At 40.5% G+C, this 22,933-nt stretch overlaps 1 protein-coding gene across 1 annotated transcript in view; it reads right to left on the reverse strand.

The window, feature by feature from the left end:
- The window catches only part of ngfrb (nerve growth factor receptor b), a 36,930-nt gene extending 20,176 nt beyond the window's left edge, over positions 1-16,754 (reverse strand). Inside the window, exons 1-3 of the mRNA XM_005949267.2 lie at positions 16,251-16,754; positions 12,383-12,524; positions 5,289-5,645 (exon numbers count right to left, since the gene is read on the reverse strand). Coding sequence (XP_005949329.1) covers positions 5,289-5,645; positions 12,383-12,524; positions 16,251-16,304 — 553 coding nt within the window. The 5' untranslated portion in view covers positions 16,305-16,754. The remainder of the gene's footprint in view (positions 1-5,288; positions 5,646-12,382; positions 12,525-16,250) is intronic.
- Between the last annotated feature and the right edge of the window lie 6,179 nt (positions 16,755-22,933).

Here is a 22,933-nt window from a genome sequence, read left to right on the forward strand (position 1 = left end):
AAAGTTCAAGGGGGCCGAATACCTTTGCAAGCCACTGTACATCGTAACCTACAATGTAACCTTCCACGCCATTCAATCAGCGTGCTGCCTGGACCAGACGTGCGGTTACATTTCAGGTGCACATCAGGTTACATGGAAAATGACAGCGTAGGGTTAAAAGGGGGGTTTTGGTTATGTTGTAAGGTACGATAAATCTAAATCAGGCAGAATCAGCTTTCTGTGGTTTTCTTAACTGGATGAATGATGCACGCATCGACTGCACACTTTCTTTGAGTAACTAAACTGAAAAATGCTGTAGAGGCTATGAGTAAAATGAGAGAAGCAAATATATCTAGTACTAACATCATTTTCTCATTATATTAATATGAAATTGGGGATTAGAAGGCCAGCATTTGGTATTCCTACAGCAATAATGCACATCAGTAGATGTCACCTTGTCAGGATTGTTATCAACATCGGTTTTAATTAACTTTACTTGTCCCAATGTTGTTGTGACCCCTGAAAGGATTGTGAGGAATTATATCATGTTGTTCCCTCCACATCCCCCAGGGGGGAACTTATACTGCCTGATCACTCCACAACCCCCACCCCTCTCCACATACAAGGCTCTCATGCCCTTTAACCTTTGACATCGCTCGCTGGCCTGCAAAAGAGTGGAAGTCGTATCACACTTCTTTAGATAAGGATCTTGCCTTTAAATCTCCAACTCTGTGGGTCTACCCTGACATAAGTCTGGTCACTATTACCATGTTTAGCCATCAGAGATAGAAGAAGAGAGTGAGTTATTCCCCCTAAGACACAAAACATAGCATTAATCCCTGTGGAGCTAGACCTGGAGGAAATTGGATTTCACCCCACATGTCAGCTGAGTATTTATCCTGCTATATTAAACACAAGAGAAGGAAAATATAATCCAAAGAGTAAAGCAGAAGATCCAGTTTTATCTATAAAGGAAAATAACCCCCAGTATAGTCAAGCTGATGTTCTGGTCCTTCTACCTTGATTTAAATTACGTCTCCACCGTCTCAAGTTACGACTTGTCTTTAGTGGTCTGTGTGTTCCACTCATTCCCTCCACCTCCCTGACTTTACCCTTCAGGCCTGTGTCGCACAACTCCGCAGCATTAATGGATGTGGACGTCTGGCATTGCTACAGATTTGTATGCGCTGATAACGCTTCTGCTTTGGTAAAAAGATTACGTTCGAAATAAAAGGCACATGATTGGGTTAGAGTGAGGAACAACATATGACAATAAAGCCCATACACAGTGAGCTGTAAGTCATTCTGCCGGAATCGCATTCATCATGATGTATGCTTTGTTCGTTATCTAAAGGATGTTTTTCGTATTGGGGCTCTGGCTTCTTATATCTTGATGTCGGATGAATCATCTCTCCAAACACCACCCTTTGCTTTCAGACCACAAGCTGATTCAAGCTGCCTTAAAGCGTCATCCTCAGTGGGAGATAATAGCAGCGCAGCACTTGGTAGAGAACAGCGATATATGTCGTGTCTGCTTTTGCTTATTAAATAAACTTCTCTCTCTGTATTTTCTCTGGTTCTTTTAAAGCCTGGCAGACACAAAATGACTGATTAGTCTTCTGTGTTGCCTCTGTTTTCACACATTCTAGTTTCATGACTCCTCACAGTATCGGGTAGGTTATTTGAAATTTAAAAAAAAAAAGTCCAAACTAAATGCTTCTTATTTATTGGTTTATTTCATATCCACACACCTGCATCCATATCATCATGGTTTTGAGTTTCTATTGTATGTTTGGTAATTCTTCTACTGCTTAGCCATGCTTTAGGAATTAACGGAATTTACCACTGATTTGCTGAAATATGCAAGGTCTTCCCTGAAAAAAGCGTTGTCTGTATGGGAGCATATTGCTTTAAACCTGGTCTATATCTATCGGCATCAATTGTACCTTTCCAAAGCAAAAGCTGCCAGTTCCATAGAGACTAATGCACCTTCATACCATCAGCGATACCGTCAGAGGCTTTTTAGTTAAACTAAACTTTTTATTCATCTGGTCACAGAACAGTTTTCCACTTTACTTCAGTCTATTTCAAATGAGCTTTGGTCGAGAAAAAGAAGATGGCAGCGTTTCTGGCTGATGTTCACAAATGGCTTCTTCTTTGCATGAAAGAGCTTTAACCTGCATTTATGGTTGACATGGTGAACTGTGGTCACAGACGATCATTTCTGGCAGTGTTTTTGAGCAAATGCATTGATTCTCATGATAGAGTCCTTCCTGTTTTCAACACAGTGCTCACCTAGGGCTTAACGTTAATCAGCATTCAATATTGTCCCTTGCGCACAGAGATTTCTCCAGATTTTCCTAATCATTTTATGATATTATGCACTGTAGATGATTAAATATTGAAATTCTTTGCTAAATACTCTAGGAAAATCAGTCTGTCCTATTCTGCATGTTTACTCCTGAGAGCTTCTGCTCTTTTTATACCCAGTCATATCACTGACCTGTTGCTAATTAACCCAATTAGTAGCAAAATGTTCCTCCAGCTTTTCAGAACCACTTACTTTTCCAGCCTTCTGTTGTCCCTTTCCCAACTTTTTTGAGACGTGCTGCTGTCATTAAATGGCCTGTATTTGTATAGTGCTTTACTAGGCCCTAAGGACCCCAAAGCGCTTTACACATTCAGTCATCCACCCATTCACACACTGGTGATGGCAAACTACATTGTAGCCACAGCCACTGGGGCGTACTGACAGAGGCTGCTGGACACTGGCTGCCACCCTCTGACCACCACCAGTAGGCAACAGGTAAAGTGTCTTGCCCAAGGACACAAGACTGACCGAGACTGTCCAAGACGGGGCTCAAACCGGCAACCTTCCGATTACAAGGCGAACTCCCAACTCTTGAGCCACGATCGCCCAACACAACAGCCTTATTTCTTCTTTACCCCTGGAGTGAACAGACACACCAACATATCACATGACCGGTTTAAGATGACCTAGCAGCTAGACACAGCCTGAGTTTCAACTTTTGTTGAAAGTGCAGACTTTAAACTACATACCAGTTTTCATTATAACAGTGGAGTTATTTGGATTTCTTGGCAGTTTGATGTATATAAGTCCTACACCAAAAAAATAGATAAGAATTCAAAAGCAAAAATATTCTGAATCACATTTAGTGTTATATTTTAGATAGTTTCAGTGGATATTTGGGATTCAGGTATTTGTTTTAGTTTGATATTGCAAGGCACTATTTGCTAGCAATGGTTGGTGCAGCTCTCCCAAAAGCAGGATTAGATTTAGGTTTAGCATATATAACAACTTCAACCTCAGAGTGTTGAATGGTACATTTGCTCATTTCAAACATATGTTTTCTGAGTAATTTATGAGTTTTGGCATCATTGCATTCTTGTTATATTTACATTAAAATATCATTCCAGCTTCTTTGGGATTGGGGTTGAATTTAAGAATGGGTATTCTACTGATATACTCTTTGTGTCTCCTTACACACATTTTAATTTTAATTTACAGAACTAGTAATCCAAATCTAAAATTAGTTGTCTAACTCAGTGTTAGTCCAGCCTAAACAAATTAGTGCAGCAACAATTTCTGATTAATGCTAAAATCGCCCAAATACTGCAGTGGGACACAGGAACACTCAAGAGAAACTGTGCCTTCTTTGAATAAACAGGAAAAATTATGTCCTGTTATAATTATACCAAGCACATTCGACATTAGTTTCTCACTCATTATTGGCTCTTCTTTTATTTGGCCCCATGGGCTAAACCAAAAGCCCTCCTAGGCCAAAGAGTGCCATGGGAGGACGTACAAAAGGGTCCCTTTAGCCTCAGACTGGCTCTGTGTTCGCCACTGTGATAACAACATCCTTCAAACCACTTTCCCAACAGACTGCTTGGCTGATCAACAGTCTCCTTTTATTGTCACCTCACAAAAGCGTTGATTTAATCTTTGAGGCATCAGATCATTGGAATGAGCAGTGACTCCAGTCATACAGAATTCCTGATTTGGAGTGTGATACCCACAGGGTGCAATGGTATAAAAGAAATTCAGAGCCCTGTTTAGAGAAATGACCTTCTTCTAAACCCTCAACATAGAGTGTGGTCTTTGTTTCTCTCTTGGGATGAGTCGCTGAAGACAATGAGACAAGCTTCAGTGTGGCATTTAGGTCGATGGGCCAACAATGTGTATAGTGTCGAACTTAGATGATCTGATTATGAGGCTGACAGAGTGGATGTCAAGTGTGTTGTACATTTCATTCAGTGTCGGACAGCGAATTTGTGCTCACGTAGTTTCATTCAGATCATTGTGACCCTGAGCGACACACTTCATCACTCATCCTTACTCGGCACAGAAGCTGAAACTTGGCTGGTATTTAGATCAGGTCACCTCACAAAGCCATTTATTAGATAGCTGACAAATAACTATATGAATGGTCACATCACAAGAATACAAAATCAGCAAAGTGCTGTAAACACTCTTCTGAGAGTTTGGTCCATATTGACATGATAGCATCACAAGCTTTGGTGAGTCTGTGTGAATTGTAGCCCTCAGTTTCCTGTTCTTCACTGACAACAGTTACATCCGGTGCAGTCTTCTGCTGCTGTACCACATCTGCTTCAAATTTTTAACGTTGTGGGTCCAGAGATGCTCTTCTGTATACCTTGGTTTTTTTCAAGTGGCTGTTTGAATTACTGTTGATTTCTATCAGCTCCAAGCAGTCTGACCATTCTCCATTCTCTGACCTTTGATATCAACAAGACATTTTACCCAGATAACTGATGTTCGCTGGATATTTTCTCAGACCATTTTCTGTAAACTCCAGATATTTATAATTGTGTAGGAAAATCCCAATAGACCCCAGTTTCTGAAATACTCAGACCAACTCAGACCAACAACCACAAAGTCACTTTCTTCCTCACTTTCTTCCCCACGCTCAGTTTGCGTGCCTAATGCGTTGAGTTTACACTATTTGATTGCTGAATAGATATTTGATGAATGGAAAAGCTAAGAGGTACTGGGTTTAGACTTATATTGTCTAAACATAATGAGAGTGTGGTGCTCAGGTGTCTGACTTTACATGGAACGTGAATTCCACACTTACAGCTTGTTGAGAAAGTAACACTTAAATAAAGAACTAGTCCGAGTACACAATCAGGGCGTTATGCCAAGAAGCTTGTTTGGTTTAGATTGTTTGCTTTAAAATACATCATGAAACTTTTTTTTAACTGTATATACATGTGCCATTTGACCCATTAGACTTCATGTTGACAATATGAGCTACTTGTCCTACCTTGGCAAACCGTATCGCCGAAAGGGGTGCACGACTCTAACTCCTCCACCTCATCACAGGTACTGCAAGGAATACAAGGCTCCCAAAAGCTTTCCTGGTCCGAGTAGGTGTCCCCAGTGCAATTCTCACACTTTGTGTCACGGTCATCTTCACAGCTGTACAGCATTCCCTGACCTTCAGGACACTTAGTGCAGGGTAGACAATTCTGCGAGATTTCATCCAGGTAGAAACCATAGTTGCACGTGCAAATGGCGTCGGCGGAGTCAGTGCAGGGAGTATGCATGCGCAATAGACCTGAGCACTGCGTGCAGGGCTGACATTCCTCTGTGTGGCTTATGCTTTCTGAGAAGGTTTCACCTGAAGAAAGAGAGAAGAAAACTGACATGAAAGCTGTTCATTTAACAGAAGGATAAATACAGATAACATTCTGACAAAGCCTTTGCTATAAGAAACTACACACTCTTTTTGAACATTTCCACAGCCCATTCAGTTTGCCTCTGCAAATAGCTGAATGGCAGTCAGGCTCATTATAGGTACCTAGGGCCATTAGGTACCTATGACTTTAGGTCATTACCTAAAGTTTATTGAGGCAACTGCTGTTGTGATTAATTTTATTGTATTTACCCATTGTTAGTGATACCACTTAGCCAAATAAGTCAAGAGTGTGTACATCTTATTTTCCAGCATCTGCAACCGCTCCAGTGATGTTATTGCACCCTTATTAAGCTGTCAACATTAGCTACACACTTTAGTTTGAATGAATTAATATTCTGCATTATTCAAATAACTGTACTGTGATTTGTTTTTAGTGAGCAGGTTTCAAGTCTTTATTTTTATATTTAATATTTAAAATATAATATTTCATTTAGCTTTCTAAATATATTTAATTTTTTTTTATTAATTTTAATGAGTGAGATTGTCATCTTGGGGAGAGTGATTACAAAGCACACAAAACACAGTGGATGCAGAAAAAAAAACAAGTTGAATAAAACAACCCAGACGTAGAAAAATGTTTTCTCCTTCACAACAAGCACATCTTAGTGAAATCCTTCGCACATTTTGGTTTTTGTCACTTCCACTGCTGTTCTGTCACGTTAACGTCTCCCCCGAATCACTTTTGTTGTCTTGTGTCAGCTTCTGTTTATTTGTTGTTGTCTTTGTTGTGTGTTTTAGCGTTTTTGTTTTTTGTTTTCTTTTTCTTAGATTTCAGTACGTTTGACCTCTTGGGGCCACCGTAGGATTCAGTCTTCCAAAAATCAAGTTGGGACAAGGGAATTAAGCTATAAGGTTATTTTTCCTAGTGGGCATATAAATGCAAAGAGGTCACTAGGAACAAGAAAGGACTTTAACAGTATTTCATAAAAGGATGTTTCTAGAAAATTATCATAGTTACTTGAAATGTTTTGTAAATGATATGTAGTGCAGTATATGTGCAAAACTTCCAGGACAGATATAGATACAAAGGACACAATCAATATTGCATGTTTTATGGAATTGTATTTCGGCTAGATAGAGAACTGGGAAACCCACTAAATTATGCAACAGACCCATTTGTAAGAGCAGCTCGCGTGTGCATGTGTGTATTAGAGACTGGTGAATTTATCTTGGCAGAATCTAACTTCATAAATTCTGCCAAAAATGTGTTGTTGTTGTTTTCTTATTTCCAGTTTCTGACTCTTGCAGAGTTGCAGTTTGTCCTTGGCTAATGCAAAAATATCAAACAAGTTCAACAAAATAAATACTTTTTGTGGAAACTGTGGAAAAGCATTGTACCATTTTTTTTATAAACTGCATAAAGCAAATATAAAGATCAGGTTGCTAATCTGTAGACTAACAGCAGCAATGAGTATCTATGATAATGGTAAATAAGATGGAAGTGAACTGCTTCGATAAAGACATATTTTAAGATAAAGCAAAAGAAAACAACTGCTTTAACTCTGAGGATTATGTCCTCAACTACCTGCTTTGTGAGCAAGGTGGTGAAATGTGTGCAGTTTACTGTAATTTTTTTCTTGTTTTCCCATCTTTAAAGCAAACTGAAATAAACTAGTCTCTTGTAGGAGACAGAAGGCTTTTGGTATGCAGTCTGCCATGACCCTCTGCTGTTCAGTGTCTGATAGCGTATCAAGTTTTTTTGGTCTGCGTCACTGGCCCACCAACCTCGGCGAATGCTCTGATGATGCAGAGATTACAGCAGAGATAGGGAGAGACAGACAGACACGGACGGATGGAGAGAAGAAAAGAAGGTCATGTCATTTGAGAACCCGATGAATCTGTGTGTGCAGTTGTGCCTTAAATTGATGGTGTCAAATGTGGGTCCTTCACATTTTTGTTTAATTCTGTCTTCAGAGGTGGACTATTGTCCCCCCTCTTTATGTGGGCCTGTTGCAGTCGTGTACTGAAACCCTACCGCCACCATCACACTCCCCCCTTGCCCCTATTATGTCCCACTACACCCTCCCCACTCTTGGACTACCCTCACTCCCCCTTCCCCATGAGTGCTCTCAGAGCCATTATCATAATGCCATGCATCAATAATGCAAGTCAATACATTAATAACACTAGGCTGTAGCATGGAGAGAAGAGCTGGGGGAGTGGGGGTTGGTTATGGTGCTGGAGGGAGGGGGAGTACTGGCGGCCTCTTCGTGGTTCGGCGTATCATAACCTTTACTACTTGTCTAAAACTGAATCCTTCGCTTTGTTTTCAACACCCATAAAAGGACTCCTGACTTTATCCTCTACGGCTCCGAATGTGTGTTAATCTGTGTGAGTGTGTGGGAATTTTCCTGGACATGTTTGTACGTGAGTGTGTGTGAACCATTTACTGAGAAGTTTGCCTTGTTTCTATTCCACTTCCACGTACAGCTGTACTTGTTCTGTTTCATCTCCACTTATCTGCTCATTCAGCCAAACTCCTCAAGGGCTTTGGCTAGCTATCTTTTTTAGCACTTCTGCCAGGATCCTGTTAACTATCTGCACTAAATGAAGCCTAGGAAGTCTGTGTCCTATAAACAGATTGGTGTGCAATCTGATTCTATTAAAAGTAGGCAATATGCCTGAACCAGCACATGGAAGGACATATGGTGGGTGGAAGGAAATGCGATGCTTTTGTTTTGAGACTCTCAGAGAAAGCAAAACTGTAACATATTATGGTTCCTCATGTAAGAGTTGAGCGGCACACAGGACATCATACCAATTCAAGTAAATTCAATTTAAATTTAAATTCAATTTTACTTATTTGGAACCAAATCACAACAACTGTTGCCTTAAGGTCTTTATTATTATTATTATTGTAGAGATCCTAAAATAATACAGAGAAAATCCCAACAAGCGGTGACAGTGGGAAGGAAAAACTCCCTTTTAACAGGAAGAAATCCCCGGCAGAATCAGGATCAGGCAGTGGGAGCCATCTGCCATGATCAGGTGGTGGGGAGGAGAAGGAGACAGATCAAAAGAGGCTCTAGGAAGAGAGCCATAGATTAATAATAACTAATGACTGGATTCAGAGTGGTGTATACCACCAGTCATGAGTAAAAAATGTGTATTTCTAACTGGATGAAAAGTGCTTCCTGTAGGTTGCTGAGGAAAGCAGTCGCACAAAGGGTGCTTCACCAAACACCTCCTTGTGATTGCTTTGGACTTCCACTCCTGGCAGGATTGTGGCGTTGCATTTACAAACACCTGAATGCTCCAAAGCAGAAACTGCCAGAATGTCTGCTTTTTTAGAGGTGATCACAATTGCTGATCATGAGTTAATCAAGGGTCTTTGATTATCAGCATCTGACTGCTACTTCCCCTCTTAATCCGTATGGAAGCAGTTAGCGTGTTATTACTTTTCCCCATGGTGCGTTTGCATTTCGGCTAAGTTTTTATCAAACAAAAGTAAACATGTGGTGTGATGTAATATGTCACCTTTTGTCATTCACCTAACGTTATACTTACCTTATTTTAAGACACATGTTTTTATTATGTCCCAATATGTAAACCCTTAGAGTTCAACGAGGGCATGCTTTCTTTTGATTATAACTGTAATTCTTTTGTAGTAAGCCTGAATAAAAAACCATTAATTATTAACACTAAACTGGAAACAGCTTCCAGCGTGTGGTTCACATGTTCTGATAAGTAAAATGCCACATATCTCCTTCTTAGTGTCAAGGTTGTTCCTACACCATGACTCAAAAGCACATGAACAAAACCAAAACTGAAACATGGGACCATCCAAGGAGCACGTGAATGCACAAAAACTTCCCCCAGTCTAATAATACAGCACGGCCTGCGCTGTGATCTGACTTGGATGCCATCATGGGGAAACATCACAGCGATGATAAATGACATATTTTTACAATAAGAAACTTGTCTAAAATATGTCCGGCCCTTAGGAAAAGTCACTAACGCTCATTCATGTTAATCTCACGAAGTAATTAATCAAACAAACTAACAACAGACAGTCTTTTTATTTTGTTTTGTAGCCTTTGCAACTAAATTTGTGGTTCTGAAGCAGGTGAAAGAAAAAGAAAGAAGCCACCAGCCAAGCTTTTATGCATATTACAAGACACTGTTCAGGCTGGCTTGTTAATGCATCGATTTGATAAGCGCGCTGTAAATGGGCTGAATACAGAAACTTCAGCTTCATATCTATGCGTGTGTTTTTACAACATCATTATAACGTTATCTCATGAACAGATATCTGCTTGGCATTTCTCTGTTTATGAGCTCGAGCAGATCTTGTCACCATCTGTTTGTTCACGCCAGAGCTGCACCAGCGCTATAAGACTGATAATTATTATCCTTTGGGACATTTCAAATAACTATAATTTTAAGCAGACAACAGAAGCTTTTTTTAAAAGAAAAAATAGAAATAGAACAGAAGACAGTTTATGACAAGAAGTCTAGAACTAAACACTTTTATGCACAAAAGCAACATATCATTAAGTTGTCAACTAACTCTTCTAAACACTGAAAAACACATACATCTTTCAAAGAAGACCCGCAATCCTAAATAAATAAATAATCTACATCCACGTTCTCACGACTTCTCTCATGACCTGAAGTCTGAATCATTTTGTGAGTGTGGGTTTCCTTGGCTCATGGGTTACCATCCTCCGCTGGCTCAGGGAGGTTTGCAGCTACTTCCTGGCCTGGTTGCAGGATGGTTAGGGAATTCATGCAAGAAAAACTGGCTGTAGACCAAATGTGTCCTCTGTAGCTCCGAGATGACCTCAGATTCTAAATTTCCCAAAACATTTCATGCTGTTGAATTTTCCCTGTGCTAAAAAGTGGAGCTGTACCACACTGAGAAAACTTTAAATACCTTTTTGAGCTCTGCAGTCATCATTCAGGCTTACCAAATCTACTGTGACATAACAGCTTGTCTAATGCACTACACATCTTCCAACAGAGTTTTTTTTTTCTCTGACAGAATTTGGAGCTGTTCCCGCTCTTGAATCCTCTCAACATCACTGTCCTCAGAAAGCCTTTCAGCCCAACAAAGCCTCTCTCCCTACATGGTAAAGGCCGTGAGGAGGGCAGAATACTGGAGAACAATTATGTCTGGCATCCAGTTTACTTCCAAACATCCAAAAAAGTTTAATGCTTTAAATTAAATGTAAAAACATTAAGAAGTCTGTTACTTTCTGGCATACAACACCATGGTTTCATAAGAGTGATAATCTAATTTCATCCACACTAATGTTGAGAGCTGTTTTGCTGGGTAATCTAGCTGGGAGCTGTTTTTAGGTGCACTTACATGATTCAAGGGATGCTATTGTCAAATCAAAGGCTAGCTGGACAGCCCTGAAATTCAAGAACTCAGAGCATGAATCGTAATGACTTTGAAGTCCTGTGACTTCAATAAAAAACATCATGCTTCAGAAACACTGTGTCTTAATAGCTCTGATGATGGCCTGATTATGTGGCGGGTCCATTTTTTCTCATAAAAAAATGGACAAATAAACAAATCAAGAGTGTGATGTGGAAATGTTAGCCTGATTTAAACCTGGATTTTTTTGTATTGACCAGCAGGGGGGCTTACTAGGCTGTAAAAACAAGACAAATCATAGCAGTAATCAACCCAACTCCTTACTTCTTACAACATCTGTAAACACTTTGCTAATGAGTTTATGGTCTCAATCCTTAGTTTAAAGTCAATGGGAATGTAGCATGATGTTCATTTAGTAACTTATGGTCCCATTTAGTTTAAAATAGACAAAAAAAATCAACCTTCATATGTGCCTACTGGTTTCAAAAAGCTGAGATGTCAACGACACAAATACTCAAGCCAAGGCTTCTTTAACAAAGTCCACAAACCAGTGGGCAGAGTCATAGCTCCGTACATCTTTTGTATACAGTCTATGGGTAAACATAGCAGTAGAGACTGTCATGTATATGTCCTGTAGAATCATATTTATTATGTTTAAGGATGAACTGATTTAAACATAAATTTAATGTAAAAAACAACAATGCTGGAGAGCTTTTGCTATCATAAAACACAAAAAAATATAATTAAATTTACATTTTAAAACAGGAAAAAATAAATAAGCTTTAAAAACGGGCTAAAACTAAAATATGACACATGCTATACTACTATGAAACAACAAAGATTAACTCACTATAGCTGCTGATATCCTAATAACAAAATCTAGCTTTGCAAAAACTACAGAAGGCTGTTGTTGAGCCCAAAATTATTCACTGTCTTACAGTTTGGCGGAAGGATTTTGGATTTTAAATCAAACTTTGAAGGAAATTTGCATTTGATTTACAATCCTCCATAAACTGCTGTTGGAAGCATGTGTTTTCTCCAGGGACACACTCACAGCGGAAAGCTCGAACAAGTAGGAAGAAGACAGAGGGTGAATTTCAGGGCATCAGTTTATCATCTTCTTCTATCAGATGAAACACTGATGATCAGAACCAGAGACTACACGGCGTGCTCGTGGAGCTCTGCTCTGAGGCATGTAACCAGCACAGCTAGCTCATTCATTAATGTTTGGGTGCATGCGTCCGGGTTTTTTTCCGTGTATTTGCATCAGAAACCCCTGAATCTACGAGTGTCCGTGTTCTCGTGACATTTAGACAGCTGTTTGTGTGATACTCACTATCGAGGCACGGCTCACAGACGGTCTGTTGGGCCCCACAGGGTTGGACGACACCCTCGCCGGGCTGACACTGCTTGCAGCATTCGCCACTGTGTGTATACTGGTTTGATGGACATGCTCCCTTATTGGCCAGGGTCCCAACCTGCAGAATGACAGCAACTCCATTAACAGCAGCAAATTGAAGATTGTCAGTAAAACACACACAAAAATAATTTTACAGATAAAGTTTAATGTTTTGTCTCAAGCGAAACAATGTTTCATATTGTGCAACAAGCGCACTTCATATAAACTCAGTCTCACACCGCTGGCTGAAAAGGCCATCATGCTGGAAAGAAGCCCCAGTATTTCACAAGAAAGAGCATTAGAAAGAAAGGAAAAATAAACAACGCTCTAGAAAACGGAAATCTTTCTTACTGTCTGGCATCTGCTTAGGTTTATTTTGGAAGGACTAAACTAGTTTAGTCACGGGGCCAGTGAGGACCCCGAAGGAAAGTGGGAAGAAAAATCAGAACAGTTGTGAGATGATTAATGGCAAAGCCTCACAAAACCGTCCACTTTCCACAGTCCCTTTTTCTATTTTCTCTGCTTTTGTGCAATACTACGTTTTCTTTTCCTTGTCTGGCTTTAAATAAAAATAAATTGTAGAAACAAATAATTCTCTGGTTAAACTGCTTACATTTTTTGACACACGGGATCTGTAACTCGAGGTCACAATGAGGTCCTGCTTTGTTTTTTAAACGGTCACATGGAAGTTTAAGAAGCGAAGGCATTTATAAAGTGCGAGCACACAAAATAACACATCCTCACAAAGATAAAGCTGGTCTTATCTACATTCTTCCAACAATAACCTGTTGAGTGCGTTATCAAAGCTGCTGACAGGTGAAGACATCTGTGTGTGTCTCTGCTCAGGCATAAATAAATACATGACACTCAGGCTTGAGCTGGGACGTGTCTCTACATCTTACTACAACTCTTAAGACCTGTGAGTGTGCATGGCCTTTGACATTATATCTAATAGCTAAATCTTTGCTTTCTTCTGCACACCTTAATCTCTAAAGCAAACAAGACAAAGTTACATACTAACAAAGCTTTATGTTTTCCTTTTCTGCATATACATGATGATTTTTAAGCTGATATATATGAAATCAGGACCGTCTGCTGTAAGCCAGTGTATGTCTAATGAGTTATCCCATTATTCATAGATGAAGGGTGTAAAGAAAATTGTGTCTCAGCCTTGTTAGACCACATTAAAACAATTTTTAAAGCACTTTTTTGTTTTTATTACTAAATGTAAGTCAGATACAGCAAATATACTTAGAGAGGACGGATGTGGGTATGTTGATGGGGGCATTTTTGCGAAGGAGGTACAATCGCCTGACAGGCGTCAGGGTTCAGGTGTGTGTGGAATGTTACTGACGAGAGAAAGGAGCTCCAAGAAACATCAAATGTCCCCTCGGGCACCTCCACTGAGTCAGCTGGCAGATAATGTCCATGTGTGTGTGGATGGGTGTGAGCATGTACGCTTTCCTTTGGACCTACACAAACACATACTCGCTGTTGCTCTCAACGGTGTCACGGTTCATCGGACTTCAAGTCTTTGGTATTTAATTTTTCATCCTCTAAATGTTCAAGAATGTTTTCAGCCTCATGCAGGAACTTTTTATTTGAAATGTTCCATTAAAAAATGCCTGGTTAGTTTGATTCATCTATTATTTTCATGAAAGTGCACAAACTCTGGGAAACAAAGACAGTTTATGTTCATCGAGTGAAGCTCCTAATTCTCCTCTGACTGTTGTAACACCAAATTCTCTCTGTGTGACCTGCAACACTTTCTCCATGCGGTGATTTAAGCCTCCAAAATGTTTCACTTTGTAGCTTCCTCACAACTTCAAAGCCCTTGCTCTCTTCCTCACCGCAGCTCACGCTCTACCTCATGCTCACCTTTCCCATCTGCACACGCTCATCACTCTACAGTAGCTGCTTCCCCTGAGCTGCCCGCTTCGTGTACTCCACACACACCCAACCAAACATTCACATTCGTGCAAACACATTTACAAACCTTACATGTGAACAAACCTGTTCCAAAAGTCAAACTGACACCTTTGAAATGACTCCAAGTTCCAGCATTTTGACAACTGCGTCTTTTTTTGTTGTTGTGGTTTTATTTTACCCTATTCTAGCTCCAGGTGAGGGTGTGCAGCACCAAGACACCTCAAAGATGAATAACCGAGGTTAAAGTGCATCAGTAATGTCTGCTGGGCTGTGCAAACAGAAGAATTAGAGGGCAATGCGATGTTCAGCATACGGCTTGAGCAATAGAAAAAAGAAAAAGGATGCAGAGCACTGAGCAAGTTGCAGCTCGACTTGCACGTTTCCTGCTTTTTAGATGGAAATTTGTGGGCTGCATGCTTCAACTTTTGTCAGCCAATTTCCCTGAAGCAAAATAAAGAAGTAAGAAGAACACACGCGCGCGCACACACACACACACACACACACACAAATGAATGCACAGAAGCATCTGGACACACCACTTTCAATGCTCCAACCAATCTTACTAATGCAACAGTCAATTTTAAGTTGGAGGCACTTAACCTCTGGACCTCTGCTGTCAGCGCTTGTTAAGCCATTAGAGTTCCACTAAACCAGCCTTCCAATAAACTGGGCTTAATTTTAATCCAGACGTGGACCCTAAACTGCTGTTGGCCCACTGGGTGCCAGTTACACGACAACCCCGTGCCTTCGCAAACAAAGCTGAATCATCACTTCATGGAGCGAGAGGCAAAGGGAGAGAAACAGACAAGAAGCGAGCCAAGTGAGCATGTAAGGGGGAAAGGAGGAGAGGAAAAGTGAGGGGGCTGGGAGTGGGTAGGAGGGTGGTTCAGACTCTATCAATATTACATGTGCTGAGCCAGCAGAGGATGTATACCCATCAGTGGGAGCAGCTGTCACGTATCAGTGATGCAGCCGGCTCCAAAAACCAAGACATTGACGAGCTCACAGCACAGGCTGACCGTGTCCATGTAACGGACAGTTTGGCATAGTTTTCATGAATCCTCATAAGGTGGTGGATTTTCCTTCCCTCTCCCACATGTTCATGTTTTCCCCCTGTCTCCCTCCCTCTATGTTTACTTCCATCTCCTGCATCTGCTTGTTTTTGCCTCTGTGTAGCTTCATCTTCCAGGCCTTCGCAGTGGTGAGAATCTGTGCATCGCCTAGAAATCGCCCTACAGATCATGCTTAATGTTTAACTTCCTGTATGCCCATTATCACAAGTTTGCCTCACAAACTCAGTAAATCGAGGAATTCACCAAAGTTAAACCAAACCCGGGCTTTACTGGTGATCTCCTCCACAGAGCCCACTGTTACATTGTTATTGTCCTCCTGTCTGTGGAGCCACATGTAACTGAGAAGGGTGGAACTACAGATCCACAACTGAGGCTATAGAGTATCAACCTGAATGGCTCCTGCATACATCCATTCTTGCTTCACAATGTCAAGCCAGGGCTGCGGGTGGGACAGGTGCAGAGACACGAAGGTGGGCACCACAAATACCAGTATCATCTAACACGACTGGGACTTTAAATCACAGAGAGAAAAGTAAAGATTTTCAGGAAAGTTTTCTCTCAAAAGGTGAAGGGCGTGACAGGCTGGACGGGAAGAAATATATTAATAAAAAGAAAATAAAACACGTGAAAGAGAGAAAACTTCCCCCACACACTCGCACCAGCTTTTAACCACCTTCTAATGGGACCATGTTGATGCGCAACTGGCATGCTTTTTGCGCACGATGTGACAGGGAAAAATGTAACCAGGTGAAGTTGACGGCAAATATTTAACACCCACGATGATTATGTCAGAGAGTACTCACCGCTCCAAGCAACACTGCTACGAACACGCAATACATTCTGTGTCTTGTTTGCATCTTTCCAGGGAGGTCAGCCGTCGGATGCAGGGCAGAGTGATGCAGTCTTTAGTCTGCACTGAACTCGGTTGTCATTATTGTGTGTCTTTGCAAATCTTTTGGATTCTGCTGTTAGAGTAGGAGGAAATAAATAAGAAACTGTCCGAGTAAGTGAGCTGTGTCAGGTGTGAAACCCGCAGCGGGAAGTCACTAAGTCCGTGAGCCCTAGTTGCAGATGCGATCCACTCGCTGAGATTGACCCATCGGATTCACGCCTGCGTGCGCTTCTTTCCTCCTACAGCGTTTCATCTGGCAGAAGCGCTCAGCGGCTTCAGGGAAGGGCCCGTCTCCCTCTCCACGCCCACAATGTGCGCGCGCGCACTCACACACACGCACACACACACACGAAATAGCTCTTTCTTTCTCTTTTTTAAATGGTTAAATTACGTGGTAGTTGCTGTTGAGTCGAACAAACCAAGTGTTTAAAAAACCAGACTGCCTCCCGTCTAAATGAGCCTCCTTTGAAAAACTTCTGAAAGGAAGACATCCGTCAGACTGAAAACAGAAGTCCCTTCAGTCACACGGATGTACACCCACGGATGTCTGCAGCAACATCCACGCTGATGATGCACAACCAAAAACAACCAACCAACAAACATACAAATAAAAAGTTAACTTTAATAAGAGTGGTCTGTCCCAGAGGTGTCGAACGGGCGGGGGGGGGGGGCAAATGAGCCCAGCAAAAAGTCCAATCCGGCCCAGTGCACAGCCTTGGATCAAGAGAAGGTGGGCATAAGTTTTTGGACTTTTTAACTCGTGTTTTACAGCTGCCGATATATATAAATATATATATATATATATATATATACATATATATATATATATATATATATATATCCATATATATATATATATATATATATCCATATATATATATATCCATATATATATAATCAGAGTAATACTCAGCAAATTAACAGAAACCTTTTTTCACTACTTAGAAATTTTCTGTTGTTTTTTTGGTTTTTGTTTATTTATTTATTTTATTTTGTTTACAGTCCGTGCACGGTGTATTTTTTAAATGAGGCATTGTCTGTAAACTAACAAGAACTTTCTATTTTCTAATTACAGGACAGTCTAGGCAATGAGCTACCAGAACCGTTTCTGCAATGTAACACATTTATTTCTTACAATTTATGCCAAAAGAGTCACAATGGCACATTAGGGGTCCAGCCCAATTATGATCAACGTGGGCTGAATGTGGCGCACGATGCACAGTGAGTCTGACTCTATCACATCACATGAAAATCACTTATTTTTTTTATGTGACCTATTTAAAACTCATATTAAATTATTTATCATCTGGAGAGAAGTGGAATGAGAGGATTGCTCTTCTCAGAAACACTGCTGCCTTTATGCGTAAGAGGTGATGTACTGCTGGAGACACCTGAGGCAAAAAAAGAAAAAAAAAGATGGATTCAAATCGTGACAATACTTGTTTAAAGCGCTGTAGCAGCAGAACAGGCTTCAGTAATGGCCGAGATGTTTATGAGTTCTGTAAGTAGATGTTTGTGCAATATCCTCACTTACTTCAAATCCCCGAAGCAAAATAAATTATATTGTAGCTTTCTTTTTTAATCGGGTTCACTTGACTCAACATTTGACAAGTTAAAAGGCATTGAAGTATACTTGTGACTCATCCAGTACAGTTCCCAGAATTGTAATAAAGCTCATTAGGGAGCATAATTGAGATTATTCATTTAAGAGTAAGTAGTTTAGCTCTCACACTCCTTTTGGCGAAACTCTTTTTTAAAATTTTGTAATGCAAACAGCTCATTAATAAATAATAAAAGTTGAAGTACTGGTCTCACTAATCTCCCAGTGTAGGTATTGATCACGGTAAAGGCCATATTCATCAACATGAACTCTTTGACTTCACAGTTGGAAAATATTATGTAATGATGTTGCAATGCGTGCAGATCTGTTCTTGTACTGACTTTAATATCCATGTTAAAAGTTATTATGAAAATATAAAAGTCTAATCCGCCAATCACATGGCAGCAGCCCAAAGCATCTAAGCACGAAGACATGGTCAGGCACGACCTGCTAAAGTTAAAGCTGAGCACCAGAATGAGGAAGAAAGGGGATTTAAGTGACTTTGGTTGTTGGTGCCAGTCAGAGCGGCCTGAATATTTCTGTTGATTTACTGAGATTTTCCCACAAAACGATCTCTAAGGTTTACAGAGGGTGGTCTGAAAAAGAAAAAATATCCAGCAAGCAACGGTTCTCCAGGTGAAAATGCCTTTTTGATGCCAGAAGTCAGAGAATAACGGCCAGACTGAATTGAGGTCATAAAACGGCAAAAACAACTCAAACAACTACTCGTTACAACCAAGGTATGCAGACGAGCATCTCTGAATGCACAACACATTGAAGTAGATGGACTACAACAGCAGAAGACCACACTGGGTGTCTCTCCTATCAGCTGCGTCAGCATTCAGTCGGTAGGCATGGATCCATCCTGTCCCGAACAGTTCAGGCTGCTCGTGGTGATTTAAGTGTCTGGGGATTTTTTCTTGGCACTGTTTGGACCCCTTTAGCACCAGCTGAGTGTTGTTTGATCAGCACAGCCGACCTAAATATTGTTGCTGATCATGTCCACCACTTAATGACCACAGTGTACGGATCATCTAATGGCTCCTTCCAGCAGGTCACCAGATCTCAGTCCAATAGAGCACCTCTGGGATGTACCGGAATGAGAGTCACAGCTGACAAATCTGCAGCAACTGTGTGATGCTGACATGTTAGTATGGACAAAAATCTCGGAGGAATATTTCCAGCACCTTGTTGAATCTATGCCATGATGAACATAAGAGGCAAACCAGAAAGTACGCCTGAGAAAACTTAAACTCCTAGTTTTGAATATGTTTAAGAAATGGGAGTGATGGTTTCATCTTACATATCAATTGAAAGTCACTGTGATTTATATAGAACAGGAGGGCAGTGGGGACATGAGAGGCTGGGGGGGGGTGGGGGAGGAAGCTGGTTTGCTCTGAGAGATAAATAATGCATGAATGCAAAGACAGGGAGAAAAGAGGGAAAGAGAAACAGTGAAACACACAAAGAGAAAGAAAGAAAATCCATGATGAAGGCCAAAGTAGCTAGATCAAATTTACAGCATGCTCTCTGTAGTTTGTGAAGACAATCAGAACTTGTTCCACCCAAAAAAAATCAAACACAGAAATAGTTTCTTTGTGCTAACATGAAGACCACTTATATCAGCTGCACTCAGAGGAAGAATGCCTCAACCACCCACTTTAATAGGAGATTAAACCCTTCTGTTGGCTATTTAAAGAGGGCTTAGCCCACCGGTACCACATTTAATAAGGGGATTTATGAGTGATATAAATTATTAAACAGAAAAGGAACAAAAATATTGAAAGACATGTTAAAAAAAGATGTTGTAAAATGCTTGATGATTTCAAAGACAGTCAACGTGGAAAAAAGATGAAAAAATAGAAGCTGTGCTGAGTTCATTTATGATCATTTTAATTGTGTTGCTGTTACATTTTTGATTATTCTTTATATCGCCTGTTTTGTTCTGAAAGGTTCACTTACATTGTGGGTCCGTGTTTGTTTTCTATGCAGTTTTTCATTGATTTCTTTACTTCTCAGCTTAGTTTTACACGTGTTCGGTTAGTTCACAGTTCCCTCCTTACCTCCTCCTTTCTTTGCTTTAGTTTCTTTCTTTTTTTTCATCTCATTTTTTGGGTGTTCTGGTTCTTTTTCTGGTTTTGGACCACCAGCTGTCAGTTCTTGTACATTTGGGCCTCGTTTTGCATCCAACGAGTAATCATCCATGTTTTTTTAATACTTCTTGCCCAGTACACGTCTTTTTCATTTTTGCAGAAATGTACATCATACTGAGTTAGAGGGAACTGTAACCAGTCAAGTTAAAATTCGGTTGTCTGTGTTATTTTTGGTGTAAAAAAAAGAGAAGTGTAAAAAAAATAGAGGATTATGAAATGTGCTTGTGTGGAAAAAAAAAAAAAGAAAAAGAAAAGAAAATGCTTTCAGTTTGTGACATGAACAGAGACAAAGATCTAGATTCAGATACACAACGATGCACAGTTTTTCTGCAGGGCCAGGAACAGAATGCTCTTTTTGGAACCTGAGACGAGACAGCAAATGTCTCCTGGACCACCTGTCCAGGACACCTGTGCGTCTTCCTCCAGCTCCCAAACACACGCTAACTAACTACACAGTCGCTGTTTTTCTCCACCAGCACCACCTGAGAAGAGGAGAGCACCTGTCATTCCTACATTAGCAGCAGCACAGAAGTACAAACATCCTGGAGATGAGCTCCACAGTCTGGTTGCAAGCTTTCCTTCTAATGTACTGTAATAGCTGGAGAGGCATCATATGACGAGCCAAGCAAGCCCTCGAATTACTCTGAGAGCACTCACACCAATATGGGAGTGATATCAAGTTGTGTTTTGTGAGGAGACCTTCAGAGCACTGCAGTACTTCCCTGTTACATCATGCTTTTCAGTCTAAATCAACAAAACACCATCATCATGTGAAGCATGAATTGAGCCTGTGCAGATACTCTTAATTTCATTGTGTGCCTTCTGTGGGGATCAAATGATTAAACTTGTGTTAAAGTGGATCTTTTTAGGGAGCCCAGATGGCAACAAACCCAGCTTCTTCCCACAAGACTCCCTCATCTGCACAGTATTGATCTGATCTGGGTACTCTGCTCTGTCTTGATTGTACACCCTCAATCAAGCCCCTGTTCACTAGCTGCCACATCTCATAGAAAAAAAGTCAATAAACATCTCCACACCACACTCCTCGTGTAAAAAATAACCAAAACACGCATGATTTTTTTTCTTTTTAACATTTCCAGCCTGCTTACTTCCTTCATTAGACATTCATCTGAAAACTATTATGACTAAATATGTCTTATCACGAGGTTTACCCACATTGCTACAACATCCACAGTGAATGAAGTTCATTCATTGTGAATTTTTGAACCAAAACAAGTATTCAAGCAGGAATTCCACCTTGTCAGTGACACATTAAAGGTATACATACATCTATGTCAAAATTTTGTCCATGCGTGTGCTCTGATGGCCACAGTTCAGTCTGGCACAATGTCTGTGCATTTACATTTTTGTAAAACGTGTTTGCTCATCTCCATTAATAAGAGCCTTATTCGCTTCCCTGCTGATGCACTGAAGAGAGCAGGCGATGTGGGGACTTTTGGGGGGTTGAATTGGCCTTTGTATTGATCGGGTTTGCACAGAGCTGAGCCTCGGGCTGATGACTGTCAGTGCAGTCCATTATGCATTCAGATATGAATTGAATGCTCATAGACGCAAAAGTAAACCTGCTCTCTACAGACATCAAAGTTTAAAAAACAAAACAAAAAAAAAACGCCTTCAGAGCCTTTTTGGATAAGGATCACAAAGTATTTCACAACAACAGTCAGAAGTAATAAACATAAAATTAAAACATAGTAATATCTGCTGGTTAAAAGCAATCCATAAGAGTAAGTCTTGAGCTGCTGTACATACTATAAGCAAAGGTATTAGACAACAGGGGCAGTTACAGTGTCACGTTATTCCTGAAAGTGATGCAACAGCACAAGTACGACTTGAATTTAACCTGAAACATAAAAACAGCCTTTTTATGCAGCCGGTAAAGGGTTCTGCAACCACATGCATGTTCTGCATTCCCGTACCAGACCTCACACTATTCACAGCTCCGTATGTCGGCTGTTCCTCCTTTTCTGGCTCGTCACGAGTGGCTTACACAGATGGCAAACACCAAAAATAGAGGTGGTTTTAGGTTAAATCAGATTATGGCTGGATTATAACAACGCTAGTTAAAGTTTAGAGTTAGTATTTCTGCATGATTGAAGAACAGACGTGCTATAAATTATAATCACATACCTTCAGTTCAGATTAGAGACTTACTGCCTTTTTATTTGAACTTTTAAGGGAAGCCATCCTGAACTCGTCTGTGAGCTTGTAAAGCAAAGACTAAAATCAGCAAGCAAGAGCTCTCTGAGCTCTTTGACTGTGTGAATGTTGCTTTGTGAGAGTGTTCCTACTTCAAGAGGTTTTCAGGTTTCTGGTTGCGACTAACATTATTGGTAAATTCAAATTTCAATTGCTAAGATTTAAATGCTTATGAACAGCCATCCAGTACAGTTTAACACTCATAAAAAGATTATTATTAGCTACAAAACAGTGTTTGTTAGAGCAGAGCTGGAAGGCATTACACTAGAGTACAAAATAACGTAACGCTGTAAAAACGAATCACTTGTGTGTATAGAACTTTTATGTTATTAGTAACTGAGTTATGAATTATGAATGCCTTGTGTATTTATGCTCTCCTTATGTCTAGGACCACTACCTGAGCCTGATATGATGGCATCTGGAGCCAGATTAAGCCAGGTTCAGCCCTGGCGTCTCATCGTGGTTGTGTTAGATGGGTTGTCTGAGATGGAATCGGCCTGTCCAAAGTAGCTCACCCACCCATAAGTCCTGTGACCTCCTCCACCACCACTTCCTTCAATGCAACACAGATACTGAGTGGAATCCATGTGTCCCTCAACTTTGACAAGATTCCCAGTCCCTGCA

This window comes from Haplochromis burtoni, unplaced genomic scaffold (assembly GCF_018398535.1).
Source record: "Haplochromis burtoni strain Fernald_Lab_line unplaced genomic scaffold, NCSU_Asbu1 Contig_642, whole genome shotgun sequence".
Taxonomy (NCBI): domain Eukaryota; kingdom Metazoa; phylum Chordata; class Actinopteri; order Cichliformes; family Cichlidae; genus Haplochromis; species Haplochromis burtoni.